The 16,584-nt window shown below is 35.7% G+C and overlaps 2 protein-coding genes across 2 annotated transcripts; both read right to left on the bottom strand.

Moving 5' to 3' along the window:
- Positions 1-301: 301 nt before the first annotated feature.
- Positions 302-6,515, bottom strand: LOC112034573 (sm-like protein LSM5). The gene is made up of 5 exons (XM_024067387.2): positions 6,387-6,515; positions 4,433-4,514; positions 4,192-4,315; positions 978-1,050; positions 302-683 (listed from the first exon to the last, which is right to left on the bottom strand). The coding sequence occupies exons 2-5, from the start codon at positions 4,464-4,466 to the stop codon at positions 651-653; spliced, it is 264 nt and encodes an 87-aa protein (XP_023923155.1). The 5' UTR covers positions 4,467-4,514; positions 6,387-6,515; the 3' UTR covers positions 302-650.
- Positions 6,516-10,054: 3,539 nt separating this feature from the next.
- LOC112034579 (importin subunit beta-1) lies at positions 10,055-15,114 on the bottom strand. Its single transcript, XM_024067394.2, has 3 exons — positions 14,964-15,114; positions 11,429-13,852; positions 10,055-11,326 (listed from the first exon to the last, which is right to left on the bottom strand). The coding sequence occupies exons 2-3, from the start codon at positions 13,843-13,845 to the stop codon at positions 11,128-11,130; spliced, it is 2,616 nt and encodes an 871-aa protein (XP_023923162.1). The 5' UTR covers positions 13,846-13,852; positions 14,964-15,114; the 3' UTR covers positions 10,055-11,127.
- Between the last annotated feature and the right edge of the window lie 1,470 nt (positions 15,115-16,584).

Raw genomic sequence — 16,584 nt, 5'->3', positions numbered from 1 at the left:
TATATATATATATATGTAGAAAGGTATTATTTCATGTGTTGTGCAAGCAAGGGCTATTGACAACAAACTGCAAACTAAATGCTCTCTTAGTCTTTGGCAATTGACAGTTAACTCAGGAAGATCATAGACTTGGAAACATCTAGTATCCAACCAAACCCTTTAAACCAACTAGTAGCCCTGAAGAGGTCTGTTTGAAACTTTGAATGCACAGGTTTCCAACAAGTCTTTCAAGTTTCAACAAACACCACAACTTGAGACCAGAAAAAAATCATTAAAGCCAACAAGCTATACCCAAATGGCATTACAATTAACAGAGAAGTCTACTTAGCATTGATTTAACCGGCAGCAGATAAAGTTAAATTTTGTCTTTGAAACCATACAATATCATCTGAAGCAATAGTAGAGCTCATGGCACACTAACTATGATTAGCAATACAAACTAACTATTAGGACAAACACAATCCATCATAATCTATGATCATTGATAGACCCACCACCATTATCCAACAATCATGATAACTAATGAATAACAAAGTGGTGGAAAAAAGAGCATCTTGGTGGTCAGAATTCTCATTAAAACAGAAGAGTAATCTGACCCCAACCACAGTAGAGGAAGGGGAAATCAATAACAGAGTAGAGGCTAGCTGCACTCATTCTGGATCAGGTGAACCACCAGGGACCAGCTGCATTCCAACAAAAGTATTAGAAAGGAACTTTAGATATTTGAAACATATATTTCCCATTTTTCACATTATGGCTCCATTTAAATTTAATCAAAATAGGCAAATAAGCAGCTAAGTAAAGGATTGCAGAAAGTAGTTTAAAAAGCATAGGGTTTACACTTTAAGATGAAATGTTTGGGATGTTGAAATTCATTCTTTGTATCAATGATAGAGGAAATACATTCCGCAAACTTGAAAACAAAACTAAACTACTCAAGCATAATGAATAAAAAAAAACCATTGTATCTCACTTACAATGGCAATGTTGTTTCCATTTAGTAAAATCTGATCAAGCTTTGTTATCCGTCTCCCTTCAGCAGTGATCTCACTGTGACACGATATTCGAACCAGAAAGTGATTAATAAAACCTCTATAGTTGTTCACTAGCAAATGAAAACAAAATTTTAAATCTCGAACAGGAACAGAAGCTCACACTGAAGTACTGAACTGACTGAAGCTAACATATTAGCTAATCACAGTTCTTTTAGGAGAATAAAAATGAAGAAAGATACAGAAACTAATTTCAAATCATATAAAAGAAGACAATATAAATAGCTAAATCTTACAAAAGTCCTTTTTTTTCCCCTCAGGAAGCTAGTGCTATGTTTTCCACACCTTGTAATTTTGTCAGCCTTAGATATTCATCCTCGTAATTCATATTGTTTGTTGAAAATAGAAATTCACAGAGGTCGAGAAGGCACTTTTCAGTGAAATGGACACTGTTCTAAACATCCACAAAATGCAACAACAAAGGCTACAGTTCCCATTTTTCATCCAAAAATCAAATTCCCCAGGTTAAGAATCCCACCTCAGAATCTGCTTCCCTTTCATCCACACAAAAAGAATGTGGTTGTCCAAATACTTCAGACTCAATCTACATTACCTTAAATTTTTTTAGCAGCATTTGGGTGATTACCTTCAATAACAACCTTTTAACCAAGGGACCTTATGTTTCAATCACATTATCTCCCTGACATCTGAACACCAAAGGCTTGGACAAAGTGGAAAATGAAGTATCAATAATCTTCTACTGTATTGAACTTCACAAAGAGTAAGTAGCCAACTAAATTGAAAGATGTGTCATGTGAAGGATGTCACTAAACTCAATGATGGGGATAAAAATACAGCAACTTTCATGCCAAAAGGAAAAAGGAAAAACACAGATGCAATCTATTAAGCTCCAGAAAGACCCCATAAAATCAAAGCATCAAGATCCAGGAAAACAATACCACATGCAATTCTTTTATGGAATCTAAAGATACCCTAAAAACTTGTGCTCCTTTTCCCTGCAAAATATATATATATATATATATATATTTTATTTAATTTTTCAACGAGTGAACTTTCATATGAAAATGATAACTCCATGCACCAATAAATTTTTACAAGGGTCCCAATAGCCCTAACCAAGAATGGAACTTCTTGCAATTGCATAACCACCTACTATAACACGATCCTGCAAAAATTTAGAAAAGAATGACATCCTGCACAAGGGCAAGACTGAAAATTGCAGTTTGGAATAAATACTTTCAATTATTAGACAAGATCAAGAAGAAGTAAGATCATTTGTTTTGCCAGCCTTTTGGCATGTTATGCACAAAAGAGATGAGACAGTTACAAAACTTCCTATTTGAAAGCAATTTTGCAGTCTTTATTTATAAAAGCAACAATAACATGTGAAAACCTTAGAATTGGGAGGAGCAGCAGAAGAGAAGGAGAAAAGGTAAAAATCTCAAATAATTGAGGAAAACCGAAAACAAATGCCTTCCAAACAGGATTTGCCAAAAAGGCCAAGCAAAACAGTGAATATGGCATGACACATAATTCTATATTAATCTATGAGATTGACTATGGAATTCTGTATATTTACCATAGTGCGAGTATCCTTCCCCTCCTTTTCCTGCTAGGATTTGAAGTCATGTATAATGGAAAGGAGCATGTGCCTATTCACATAATAGATCATATGGTGGGCCATAAATAGGGAGGCTGATACCAAAAATATATATTTGTTTGTAAACTCTCCTAGCAGATGGATAGTACCTAGATAGCTATTTATGACCTCCATTATCTTTTTCATTTTTTGAACGATAAGTTACACTCACCAATTGGTTCTTGAACTCATGATTGTGGAAGGAGGAAGTAACATTTAAGCTAGAGTTCATTGGCTATAACCTCCATTATCTTTTAGAAGGCCCTTGTCCCACATGAACTGGCAAATTAAGAGTTGTCAAATGATAAAACTTACATGCTCAAGATTACACCATGACACAATCTACTAAGTTTCAATGAAATCTTCAACTCTACATTTTAAAGCAATATCTCTGAAAACAGTCTATCAACACGATGGTGAATCTATTCACAATCTCCTTCTTACTCTTACATTCCAATGACATCTATAAAAAAAATTTAAAATTGATATGTCACAATCTAGAATGTCTATAAGGGTTGAGGTAAGGTGAATTTACCAACAAGAAATAAAAGTTTTTCTTCAGCATACTGATCTGTTACAATTGAGACTAAAATCCTACTGCTCTACCATTTTCGTGGAAGGCAATTGAATAAGTTTATGAATCCAATAACTAACTTCTGAAAAACAAAGTACTCCAACCAAGAACAAAAGTTATATCACACAACAAAATGACAAATGCTCTAAGACTATTGATTTTATCACATGCCACAGCCTGAAGAATACTGACCCTATTAGATACTTACAATATATCATACAATCATCAATGGGAACTAGCTCAAATCACACCACCTTCCATTGTAAGAGAAAAGTGAAGGGTGACCAGATGCATGTGTAACTTGCCAATAAAAAATAATATATCATACAGTCCATCATTTTTGATACACTGTGTGTATCAAAACTTTCTCATCCTCCTAATAAGTTTAGTTTTACTTATCATAAAGGACTTCTACTTTGATCCTGAACAACTCAAAAATGCATTACCTTGGGCCTTGCCTCAACTTGTCATCTTCCTAATAATCAACCACCTTGCCTAATGCACCACCTCACTGCCAAATATGCATAAACCATTGCTTTACTAGTGTGATATAGTGAGACAAACCCCAAGACTACATCCTCAGCCCTCATAGAACATTTCACCAACAGGCACCCTCAGTTACAAAGCCAACACACTCCATAAATTTGTCTTTGTCTCTCATGGTCCCTTTACATTTACAAAGCTCAAACCAACACAACCTTCACCTTCTTTCAAGAAAAAACTAACCAATAGTTTTTTGATAGGTAAAACCAACCACCAATTTGACCTCTCTTTCTCTCTCTCTCGCCTAATCCTCTACCAGCAGTAATAGCCAAAGTCAGTGAACACGAAACTAAATTTACACTGCTATACACAATGGCACTAGTATAAATTAGTGGAAAAAAGCCTATATGTAGAGAATATAAGAAAGAAACGAGTGAGACTTATCAAAAAGAAAAAAGAAAAGAAATGAGTGAGGGGCATACTATTCAGTGACGTCTTCAAGGACCATGTTGACATAGACATCGAAGCCCCTAAGAGTGCCAACGAGCTCCTTGTCTCCCTTCATTATCACCCATATCTTCGACCCTATGCACCTATCAATTAGCTCTGCAGAAAATAAATAAATAAAAGTTTTAATATTCTAATGATTTTCTCTTGAGAAAGATAATAGAAAACACAGAGAGAGGGGGGGGGGGGGGAGGAGAGAGAGAAAGAGAGTAGGACCTGATGGGAGCAGTTGTGAAGGATTGTTGGCCATGGAGAGTGATCGAAAATGAAGTTTTATCAAGAGTTACTCCTAGAAATCCTTTCAAAACAAACATTAAGTAACAACCATCAGTTTTGGAGCATGCATGCTTTTGCCACTAACTAATCTAATACATTTATTCTACTCTTGATATAAAAGAGATGCATCAAGAAAAGTCAATGGTGCATGATATATACTATAGTCCTTTTTTTTTATAAGTAATAAGAGTTTTATTGAAAATGAAAAGTACTATATGGTCACAGTGGTGAACACAGAGTATCTTTAAAAATTACAAGAATATCAAGGAGAAAATCTAAGGGAATTCTGGAACTCAAAAATGGAATAACAAAGTGTAAAAACCCATGCCCGAGACCAATCAATTAAGATATGTATAATCAAGGATTTCAATTGATCAAGAGATCTCTTGACAGCCTCAAACGTATGACCATTCCATTCCCTCCTTACTATCCACATCAAGATACCAGCATTAGATTCCATACATCCAAGGAATGTTTCCCAAACCAATTTCTCCAACCAAATAATAGAGTTGGGATAGTCAATGGCATCGCCCACTAAATCTCAAACATCCTAAACACCTCACTCCACAAAATATATGCAACATCACAATGGAGTAACAAATGGTTCATCGTTTCCTCACTACACTGGCACGTACAACACCAACGTACTAATGAGGAAGCCCTGTTGATTAGATTATCAAGAATGAGAATCTTCCCGCACGCTGCTGTCCACAAGAAGAAAAACACCCTTTTTGGGCCTTAACTCGCTAAATGCTCTTCCATGGACAAGAAAGAATGATCATTAGTACCACAAATGGCCTTGTAGTAAGACCAAATATCAAATGTGCCACTCCCATTTAATCACCATGTCATCCTATCAACCCCCTCTCCTCCATCTACCAATCATGAAAGGCTTTGTGGAACCTCAAATTCCAACAGATTAAGGTTGTAGATACTTAAGAGGAAGATGACCACTCCAAAGATAATACCAAAATCTTATTTGATTGCCCTCACCTACCTTGAAAGCCACATGTTGGAAGAAACTATCCCAAGCTGCTCTACCAAGAGCCTCATAGCTCAATTGGCACCTCCTGGCATTTTCCACTAAAACAGGCAGAGTTCAAATCCCACGACCCCCAATGTTGTAACTGTTGAATTATTTAAAAAAAAAAAAAAAAAAAAAAAACTATCCCAACCTGTTCTGATACTCCTCCAAAAAGGCAAAAACTACACCCGTGCATACCTGTACTAACTTGTGTGGCCCATCTACCCTTATCCTCCCCATATATGGATGCAATCACCCAACGCCACAAGCGAGTAACTTCATACCCCCAATCTCCATGGCCATTTCCCTAGTAATGCTTGATTATTCAAATGTGACGGGCTCTGTGGGTGCTTCAGGTGGGATTTTGATTATGTGGGATAATTCCCACTTTTCGCTTTCGTGCAGACTTAAAAATATGGATAACCAATTCAAAGAATTCAAAAGCACAAACAGATGTAATCTCACATGAAGTATGTTTCCTCCACTGTAATAAGATAGGAGCTATTAACAAAAAACAATGTGTACTGCATGTGTCACTTTACAAAGATGGTTGTTTTTTAACTAAAAAAACTATATATAAACCCCTCATAATTTTAACCAAACATTCAAATATCAGCTGTCAACAAGAATTTTGTAACATGTACCTTCATCATAGAAACATACAAAATTGTAATAATAAAAAAAAAAAATAAAAAAAAACAAAAACACACAAACAAACTATAATACAGTATACATCAATTCTAGTTCCTAATTAACCAACAAAACCAAAAAAAAAAAAAACAAAAAAAAATCATGTATTTCAGTTCCTAATACCCATCAAAACCAAATCTTTCAAATACCCATTGAGAGAGAGAGAGAGATAGAGCTTACAGTCGCTGTTGAACGGTGAAGAGTTTGAGAGTGAGTGATCGACGGGTGAGACTGAGAGAGTTTGAGAGTGGACTTCGTTTCCCTATATTGGCTTCTACTCTCTAACATGGGCCCTCACTTTTAGCCCAAACAAACCCTCATAAAGAAAATAACAAACAAACTTTTGGGCTTTCTCAACATATGGATCACACACCCCACCCAAGAGTCAAGCCCATGAATGAATTAGATTGTGTCCTGTCTTTTTTTGATAGATACAGACAGACATACAATACAACTTCGACTATGGTGTTTATTCTATGATAATTGTTTTTTATTATCAAATTAAAATATTAATTGGTTTTTAATTGTAGGTAGAGTTCAAATCGTACATCTCTTATTCAACAAGAAGATTTCACTAATTGAGTTAACTAAAGTCTACTGAATAGATGTTTGTCTTAAAAATTACACAAATTAATATTTAATATGAATTATGAAATAGAACTATTATTATGCATGTTTTTTTTTTTTTTTTTTTTGGGTACCTGAAAACGGAATAATAGAAAACTAAAAAGCCCAAAAGCTAAGCAACAAAGATTAACAACTAGCTCCCAAGGATGACTTTTTTTTTTTTTTTTTTGAGAAAGACCCCAAGGATGACTTGGTAGTTCACACTTAGACAAAATTTGGATCAGATAGGATGGGCGAGGGAAGACTAAGATCACCCAATGAAGTGGGTATAACTCTTATTTGGTTTTATTTGGTCCATTCTGTCCACTTTAGTCTTATTCGGTTCACTTTGGTTCTATTCGGTCAAATTTAGTCCTATTCGGTCCACACTGGTTCTATTCAGACAATTCTGCCACTTTCATTTTATTCGTCCAATTTGGTCCTATTCGGTCCATTCTGCCAACTTTTCCCTTATTTGGTCTACTTTGGTCCTATTTATTTTATTCGGTCCACTTTGGTCTTATTCGGTCCATTCTGCCAACTTTTCTCTTATTTGGTCCACTTTGGTCCTATTGAACAAAATGAAAATATTTAACATTTGCTCACATTCGGTGCATTACATGGGTTAGCAACTAATTCATTATAGATTTAAGATATTGTGAGACATCAGTTAAGATATTTTGCCTCTTTACAATTGATTATTCCCCTTTTTATGCCACCATGCTTGTTCATTTTTTTTAGAGTCTAGTTGTTCTTAGTTTTTAGTTATTTATTTATTTATTTTTTTTTTTTATAGAAAGGTAAGTTGTTCTTACTTTTTTATTTATTTATTTTTAAGATAGTTATAATATGTTGTTCACTCTGTAACTCTAACTTTTTTTTTTTTTCCAAATCTCTCAAGCACTTTTATGCATGAGAATGTGTCAATTAAACTACAAGACTCTTAGCTCAGTTGTTCTTACTTATTTTTAAATCTTATAGTTTCAAGAATAACAAATTGAGCCTTGAAATTACGAAAAGTAAAGTTAAATATTATGATTCTATAGGCTAAATATTTCATCAAGTGAATTATATGCTAAGGGTTTAATTTGTTATTTTTAAAAAACTAAATTTAATTTATTACTTATTAATTATTATGATTCTATATGTTTAAAAAAAAAAAGGGAACCCGGAGATTTAAAAAAAAAAAAAAACGAGACAACGATCAAGGAGTTGATAAAAATATGCCTTTTCTCTATCTGATTCTGTATCCTTGCAATTAAAACAAGAATACCACCAGTGGCACTGTCCTTTCGGCCATGCCAGCTTCCAGTGGGTCAGATTGGAACCTTTGGGAAGAGAAGAGGACACGCAAACTTTAAATAATGCCATCTTTTAAGATTGTCTAGCAATCATAATCAATAATTTTTAATTATTGTCAATTCAATGAAGGTAGATAAAGATTCAAATAGGAGGATATCAAAGCATTCTTTTTTATCCAAACTTCCATGCAAATTGATGTATGTGATGCTATTTGTACCATTTTTTTTTTTGCATACTAATTGTGTGTTTGAAACTTTGAATATCTCTTATTGCTAAAAATTAAAAATTTATTGTTAAAAATATTATAGCAAAATAGTTTTTAAATATGAATAGTGCCATGTGGGACCCAGAAAATTGACTGATCTGCCGTATGCACAGTTGCCGTGGGATTCACTATAGCCATGGGTCCCATTGTTTAAAACGCCAAACTCCAAATGCACGTCATTTTAAGCGCTATCCAAATATAACTTAATTTATTATAGTACATAATATCAAAATCTAAAATTCTCATCTGGCTCTCTCATTTATTTTGGTAACCAATTAGGGATACAAATTTGAGTCCAATTAAGTGCATGCATTGTCAAAAAAGTTAATCACATTTTCATTTTTCTATAAAAAATTTATTAATATATGCTATAAGAGTATACATTAGTAAAACCTAATTTGCTTTTCAAGAGCAACATCGAACAGACATAAATTTCAATGCTTTCTCATTTAATTTGACGCTAGCTTTCTAAACCTTGACTATCCAAAACTAAATTAACACAAATACCCTAACGCATAATCAATCCAACAAAAAATATGCAGACAAAAGAAAAGAAAAGAAATACTAACTCAAAAATATGAATCAAACCAATACAACCAAAGCATTGAAATTAATCATATTTACGGTCTATTTAGGATCCGCTTATTTTGTTGAAACTGAAAATTTTTTGATGAAAGTACTGTAGATAAAAAGTAAAAGTTAGTTGAATAGTACAGTGAGACTCATAAATAGTACTAAAAAGTACAGTGAAGCCTATAAATAGTAACAAAAATAAGTTGAATAATAAAATAAGCTGGCTTTTTAATTTGGAGCCAAACACACGCTTACTGTCCAAAATTTTTGAAAAAAATAAACCTTTATGATATTAGATGTTTAGAACAGGAATGGTTGCAACAATTTTTCAAAAACATAATCAAGCAATGCTAGAGAGAAAAGAAATATTGGAATACCTTGCAATCTTGTCATCGTTGCAGCTCATGACACCCATTGCTTATTCCTAATTTGGCTCTCTATGGTTCAAGGTTTGTGTGTGGGAAAAATAGATTTAAACACCATTCCAGTTTTTTTTTTTTGTCAGTAGATATTACTAATGTAACCCAAATATCCATAACAAATCCAAATCTAACACACAGCCAAAAAATTGAACCAACTCAAACAAAAATCACTCCAAAAACTTATTTGACGCCTAACAAAAAATTAATTAATTAAAAAATGAACTAGTTACAGTTCCGGCAGTATCATGGTGGTGGTAGGCCAAGCAGACGGCAGTGAGGCCCTCAAAATTCTCTCTCTCCCCGCCCTACGGACTCTGTCTCTCACCATCTGAAACGGTGCATCATGGTTACACACTTATACATACTATTTGTGTACGTCGTGGTGTGCTTTGTGGAGTTTTAAGGGGTGTGTTTTACACCATGTCTTAGAGAATTCTTAGAGAATTACCAATGGGTATTACCAATTGCAGTGGTTCGGAAGCATGGATTCTCTGATGTAGTGCAGATTATAATAAGTTCTTGACCAATGAGGTCAATAATTTGAGCAGTAAGGATCTGGTATCCAATTATTCATGACAGGGGCCAGGGCTAGTTTGTAAATGAATTATGGCAATTAATCAAACAGAAAGGCAAGAAAGACAAATAAACAGAAAGAAAGAAAGAAAATAAAGCTGCCCATATTCACAAAATTCATCGTTTCTATAAATATTAATATCACTTGAAAGATAACAACTGAGGCAGGACCACAAATACACTGCCTCTAGCAAAGGGTGACACTCAAATCCTTACATAACCTTTTAATGTCATCACAATTCGTGACATTCCAATATACTACCCTCCACAGGAGGAGATAGATATGATTATGATTACACATTCCAAAGCAAAATCAAAACCTATACTCATATACCACTCTTCATGAATGCATGGTATTGAACATTTGACCTGAGAAAACACCTACTAAGACTGACAAAAATGAAAAACGAATGAATGAAATGCAAGATGAAATGCTCTTAGACTCAGTAAATGTGGGTGAATCCCAACCCGCATGCCAAGTATAAGAAAAAATATGAAAAGGATGAAATAAAACTGACCATGATGGACATATGATGAACAGACGAAGACACGAATTAACAAAAGAATGAGAATCTGCTATTGACGGAGAAACCAGGAATGAAAACTTTCTCCAGGAAGGAGAAACTGGAAATAAAAACATGCCGATGGAAGGAGAAACTCGGGAATATAGCACTTGGGTGCTCTTGAAATGTCACAACACCAGAACCAACCTCTTCGCATGCTTCCGTTCAAAAACCTGTAACCATTTGGGACTAACCTCGACAAGAATAGGACTATCTTTTAAGGACCCAAGAGCACAGCCAATCATCAAGCAGTTTGAGCAGCATCTAATTTCATCTCACACTTACCTCCCTCTCTGTCTGCAACTGCACTCCTCCATGAGCCCTCTTTGCTCTGATTTTCTATGGAGACCTCCACCCATTTCAGTGAAGCCATGACTACCCTCTTCTCCATAACAACCCTCCCCCCACCCCCGGGTGTGCGCGCGTGTGCTGATGCATTAGTTAGTGACAACATTTGGTGATGACGCAAGAGTTAGTGACAGCTTGAAGACCAACAGTATTGTGTTGTCAGAAAATGGTGATGACTCAATGTATATGCAACCCTGGACCCCAACTCGACACGACCAAATGCATGCAGGGACTTCTAAAATAAAGGAGAATACCAAGCGATGCTAGCCTCAAACAGAAATGGCGCGATTGATGGCCAACTTAGCCCATTCAGCAGATTCTTTGATCAAATGGTCATCTGAGGACAAGCATTCATCTAAAAAGTCTTTGCTTGACAGAGATTGCTGTATCAGAGTACCTGCATTACTTCCAAGTGTATCTGCAAGATCTCCAAGGACTCCAACAGCAGTTTTCATTACCACATCATCCCTATAAATCAAATTTAAAAAAAAAAAAATCAGTAAATAATGCCGAACGAAATATTTAAAATAAGAACACCAGAAAAATAAATGTCTTCTACAGAGAACTCACATGTCCTTCTCCATATATATGCTGTCCAAGAACTGGAGGATGTGAAGTGCAAAGGGAATCAAGAGCTGGGTTTTAGGAGAGTTCTTAAACCCTTGGAAAATCCCAGAATATGCCTCCAAGATTCCATTTCTCAGAGAATTGGTGTAGTCTACCAAATCATCATCAGCACCCGATGTGTGGGCAGACAGCTCTGCAGCACTCTGGAGCATGGGCATGGCATAAATCAAATATTTTTCAAAGTTCTCTCCAATAGCCAGTGCTATATCACCAAAGCATGAGAATATGGGAGGCTTAACAGAACGGTGCAACTGATTGCTTGATAAGTTCTTAAGGAGTTGTGTCATAATCCCATCACAGTAAGGAAGAATCTGATCCTCCAATGCCCTGCATATATCTCCCACAACACCAACTGTCACAGCACACACCTGGTACTCCTCAAAATTTTGAAGACCCATTTCCAAGTACTTGTAAAACTCTGGCATGTATTTTGCAAAATCTGGGCCTGTTGCATAGGCAAGGGCTCCAATGGCAAGCATGGCCTCCTCATGCACAGTGGCACTTCTACACGCAAAAACTCTCAGGTATAGTTCCATTATCTGATCTGCATACTGCATAAATAGATATTTAGTTGGCTCTGATGACCCTAGCTTCTGAATAATGACCTGTAAACACCCACAAAGAAGGCCTTGTAATTCACTCTGCTTCTCTCTCTCATCAGATGAGAGTTTCTGCCCCTCAAGAGTCTTATGCAGCTCCATCATGATGATAGGAACAAGATGCAACACCATGCTAGCTGTTTCATCAGTTGAACACCTCACCACTTCATTCAACGTTTCATATGCAGCAGTCCTCAATCGAGATTCACTAGCATCTTCTCTGTGTGTAACAGTGAGAAGGGCCTGAACGATTTCCTGGAAAAAAGGAGTTAGAGTTGATGATGGGCCCCCCTCCTCAAACCCTTGAGCAAGAAAATAGAGAGCACCACAGGCCTTCTCAGCAACATTTGGAACATCTTTCATGCTCTGAAGCAGAACAGTAATGATCTGTTGGCAATTTGCTTGAGTAATTATGGGTGAATCTATGGTTGAACCATGAAGAAATTCAAAGATTCGCCCCAGGGTCCAAGCAGTAGTGTCCTTCACATGGTTATTTGGGTCCTTAGTTAAAGCAGCGAGCATGAATGTTAACGCAACATTGACAATAGGTGTTAACTTGTCAGGGGAAGGACCCTCCAAAATTGAACCAAAAGCATATGTGGCTGCTTCCCTTTGCCTCCACTCTGGTTTTGTTATGTTCTCTTCAATAAATGGCATAACGAGTGGGACAATATCATCTCCCACTGTACGTGCAACCAAGCCAAGGCAAGTGCCCCCAGCCATTGCAATATTCCAAGCTCCCTCATCCTGATCCTGATCCTCCTCTTGCTTAAGGAGTGTCTCCAACAGCATGGGGACAAGAGCAGGGAGGGCCTGCTTTATAAAATAAAAACAGGGAATATCAGAGTCCCCGGTAAAATCACCCCCATAATCTTCCAAGATATCTATCTCCTCATCACAAATTGAACTCCAGAACTCAATGGCTTGAAGAGCAACAGGTTCCTCATCTTCCCTCACAGCCTTCGCTGTAATGTTAAAGATGTCCTGGATGTAATGAGCTAATTTCTCATAGTAAGTTGATGAAATGGAGACCAAACACTCAAAAGCTGCCTGCCGTATTTTCAATTCTGGGGAGAGAGTTGCCTCACAGACAACTCTCATGATATAGTCACGCTCCATATCATTGCTAAAATTTGCCTGAGCAAAGCCCAAGGCATTGTACAGTGCTCGAGTAGCAGCAAGCCTAACATCATTGTTCCCTTCAGATGCATTCATACCCTGAACTACAGCTGTAAGTATTTTATTCACTTGATCCTGATCCACAACATTAGGAGAGACTTCCTCACACAAATATCCAAGAGTCTCCAAAGTGGCTTGCCTGACATTAGCTGCTTGCTGGTGAATATTTGACAAAAGGGACACTATAAGCTCAGGCCATTGTTTCTGAGGCAATTCAATGCCTGCAATCTTTGCAATGACTTGAGATGCAGTTGATCGAGCATCAGATACAGCAGAAGATAGGGTCTGTAACAAGCATGTCTTGATCTGGGCCTTCACGGCATTGTCCAGGGTCACCCAGCTTTGAACAAGCTCAAACTTTCTATGTTGTTCCTTAGCATCCAAGGCATTCTTAAGTATCAAACCTGCTAATTTACGGCTCTCTACAGGCTTATCATCATTCGCTAGCTCTCCAGACAGAGATAACAAGAAACTGGGGAGGTTTTGCTCCTGAAACTGTTTTATACTGTCTTCTGCATGCTTCCGCACATTACCATCAATCGATTGTGCATTCAGAAGAATCTGGGTAACTTCCATCGCCATATTGTATCTGAGAGTATCAAATATATCTTAATTCAGATACATAAAAGTTCAACAAGCTTCCCATCCCAAACCCAAGTCCATAAAGAACTCAATAAATGATCAATAGTTTAAGAATGGACATCACAATGTGATTAAAACATTCATGAAAAAATTGTAGTAACCAAGAACTCAATAAATGATCGATAGTTTAAGAATGGACATCACAATGTGATTAAAACATCCATGAAAAAATTGTAGTAACCAAAAATTTCATATTTCAATTTCAAAAAGAAATCAAAGTAAAACCACAACCAACTAAGCAAACACATATATTTTGTGCAGTTAACTCAGATATACTCCTGCATCCTTTTTACCTTAATTTATCTATATCCATTGCTTCAAATTTCTGGAAACGAAATTTCATTTAACGCTTTGATATTTAAATTATTTTTATTTCTCATCATTGTCTGCATCCAATGTAAAAATAAAACTTAATTTAAGGTCCAAATTAAATTTAAAAACATGAAGCATGAAAAGATGACTAAAAAGAAAATCTGCTCTGCTGTGCACTTTGAATATTAATATTATAATCAGAATGAGGCAAATATCAGAAAACAGTTCAAAATCCACTGAGACTAGTAACCTTAAACGTAAATCAGCTGCACTACCTAAATTACATCAAAGTGAATCTATATGACTATTATCACACTAACCCCACTAATCACTCAAATTTTCAAAATAAGAATTACAAACAATAAAAACATAAACTTGAAAGAAAAAAAAAAAAAAACTTTTTTGCCCCAGAATTTGAAAAGCTATTATATACCCACAAGACCTTGAGCACTTAGAATTGAAACCTATGTAAGTAAATTTGAAGAAAGTCACGGATCGAATCAGATTGAATCCAATAACACATACAATTCTATCAAATTCACACTTCAATTAACAAAAAGAATGAAAACCCACTAAAATTACAACCACAAGCTAATCAAAATTCAACCCATTTGCCAAAAATTGAAGCAAAAACACATCAGCAAAATATAGATCGACTGCCCAAATCAACATACCCAAAAAATAATAATAAACCCTAATTTCAGTCAAAAAAATTGGGGGTTTTGATAGAGGAATGATAAAATTACCTGGTGGTCCACGGAATTGAATGAGACAGTAGCAGTACTGTCACCGATCGAGACAAACTCAACGGCGCTCTGAAAAAGTGAAACCCTAGCTCAGAGAAAGAGAGAGAGAGAGAGAAAGAAAACGAAAATTGAAAAACAGAAAGCTTGAATTACACAAATTTATAGTACTATAAAATTTGTTACTTTTTTTTTCCTTTTTGTATTTGAAATTTTTATGAATCTTATTTTGTGGGACCCGTTAGATTGTTCTCCAACTCAGATCAGAGCCGTTGCTTTTTTTTTTTTTTTTGCTTTTTTGCTTTACGCGTCTATTTTTTTAAAAATTGACCTGGCCTTGAGTTGTGTCTGACTGTCTGTGAGTACTGAGTTGTATTGTGGACCCAATTATTCTAATTTTGTAACTTTAATTTGTTCAAATTTTTATCTAAAAAAAAAATCAAATCAAATCGAATTGAAAAGATTAAGAAGTATTTTAGATGTTGAAATTATTGGGGGAAAGTCAGCTTAATTGACGAATGAGATTTCCTTTTGAGAAAAAGGTTGTTGTTCTTAGCCGTATGATTAAAGTAAGACGTGTGGGACCAGCTAGAACCAATTTTGCTGATTTTGAGATGGGATTTTTCCTATCATTAACGTTAAGCAAAGGTTATTGTAAGAAGGTGAAAAAATTATTGGCCTACTATGATTTTGAGGTCTTTCTAGGAAATCCAAGCAACTATAAAATAAAACTTGGTCTGCAAGAACTCCCCAAAAAAAAAAAAAGTATTCTTATCAATTCAATGCATTTTTAGTCATTTGCAAATATTGAATGCAATTATTTAGGAAACAAAATTATTGAATGTAACAGTCACTACTTTTTTTTTTTTTTAACATGTACAAATAATTTAAAAGGAATTAGAAACTAGATCCAAACATGCACTATTCTTGTTGAAAAGAGGGAGACTCTAGTCTAGAGCAGAGCCACTTTTTTCTCAACTATCAACTATGGTTGTTAGCCCTATGGCCTTTAAATTTGAGCAACATGTGGAACCTCTTTACCATTCTTAAGCCTAAAGTAATCTTGGGGGTTAGAATGATGAAGTAGTTAGCTAATTTTAGCTTTTATGACACTATTTTGTGTGATCAAATTTGGATGGCTAGGAACAAAGCTAAAGTGGATGGCATTAAAAGTTCCACAACTGATCTGTCTATGCAATTTCTCAAATCTTATATAGAGCATAAGGAAGCATGGGATGGCCAATCAAAGAAAGCAGCAAAGGAGAAAGGTTGGAAGCACCCGCCAAAGAATTGGGTTAAGCTCAACTTTGATGTAGTGATTAGAGAGGAAAGAATCACAATTGCAGTGGTAAACAAAAATGAGAAACAAAAGCTATTATCGGACTGAACAGAGCAGTTGGATCCTAGTAGCCCTTTGTTGGGTGAAGCAAAGGTAGCCATATGCGTTCTTAGAAGAGCTGCATTGTGTGATTGGATTTAGGCCAGTGCCCATCTCTAGTTTTCCATCCCTAGTCTCATAGGCAATAAATCTAGGCCTCTCCTTTTTGTGTCGTTGGGTTGATCAATAAAGTGTTTATCCGGGGGAAAAAAAAACCCACTTAATAGTGAAATATTTCTTTTTTGA

The sequence above is a fragment of the Quercus suber genome, unplaced genomic scaffold (assembly GCF_002906115.3).
Source record: "Quercus suber isolate HL8 unplaced genomic scaffold, Cork oak 2.0 scaffold_83, whole genome shotgun sequence".
Lineage (NCBI taxonomy): Eukaryota > Viridiplantae > Streptophyta > Magnoliopsida > Fagales > Fagaceae > Quercus > Quercus suber.
Note: the sequence above shows the minus strand (reverse complement) of the source record. Positions and strands in the feature narration are given on the sequence as shown.

Coding starts and splice junctions, on each gene's coding strand:
- LOC112034579 (XM_024067394.2), bottom strand. CDS start 13,845: ATGGCGATGGAAGTTACCCAGATTCTTCTGAATGCACAATCGATTGAT. Junction 11,327..11,428: donor ATATATATGGAGAAGGACAT/GTGAGTTCTCTG, acceptor TTTGATTTATAG/GGATGATGTGGTAATGAAAA.
- LOC112034573 (XM_024067387.2), bottom strand. CDS start 4,466: ATGGCCAACAATCCTTCACAACTGCTCCCATCAG. Junction 1,051..4,191: donor CTTGAAGACGTCACTGAATA/GTATGCCCCTCA, acceptor ATCGTGTCACAG/TGAGATCACTGCTGAAGGGA. Junction 684..977: donor ATGGAAACAACATTGCCATT/GTAAGTGAGATA, acceptor GTTGGAATGCAG/CTGGTCCCTGGTGGTTCACC.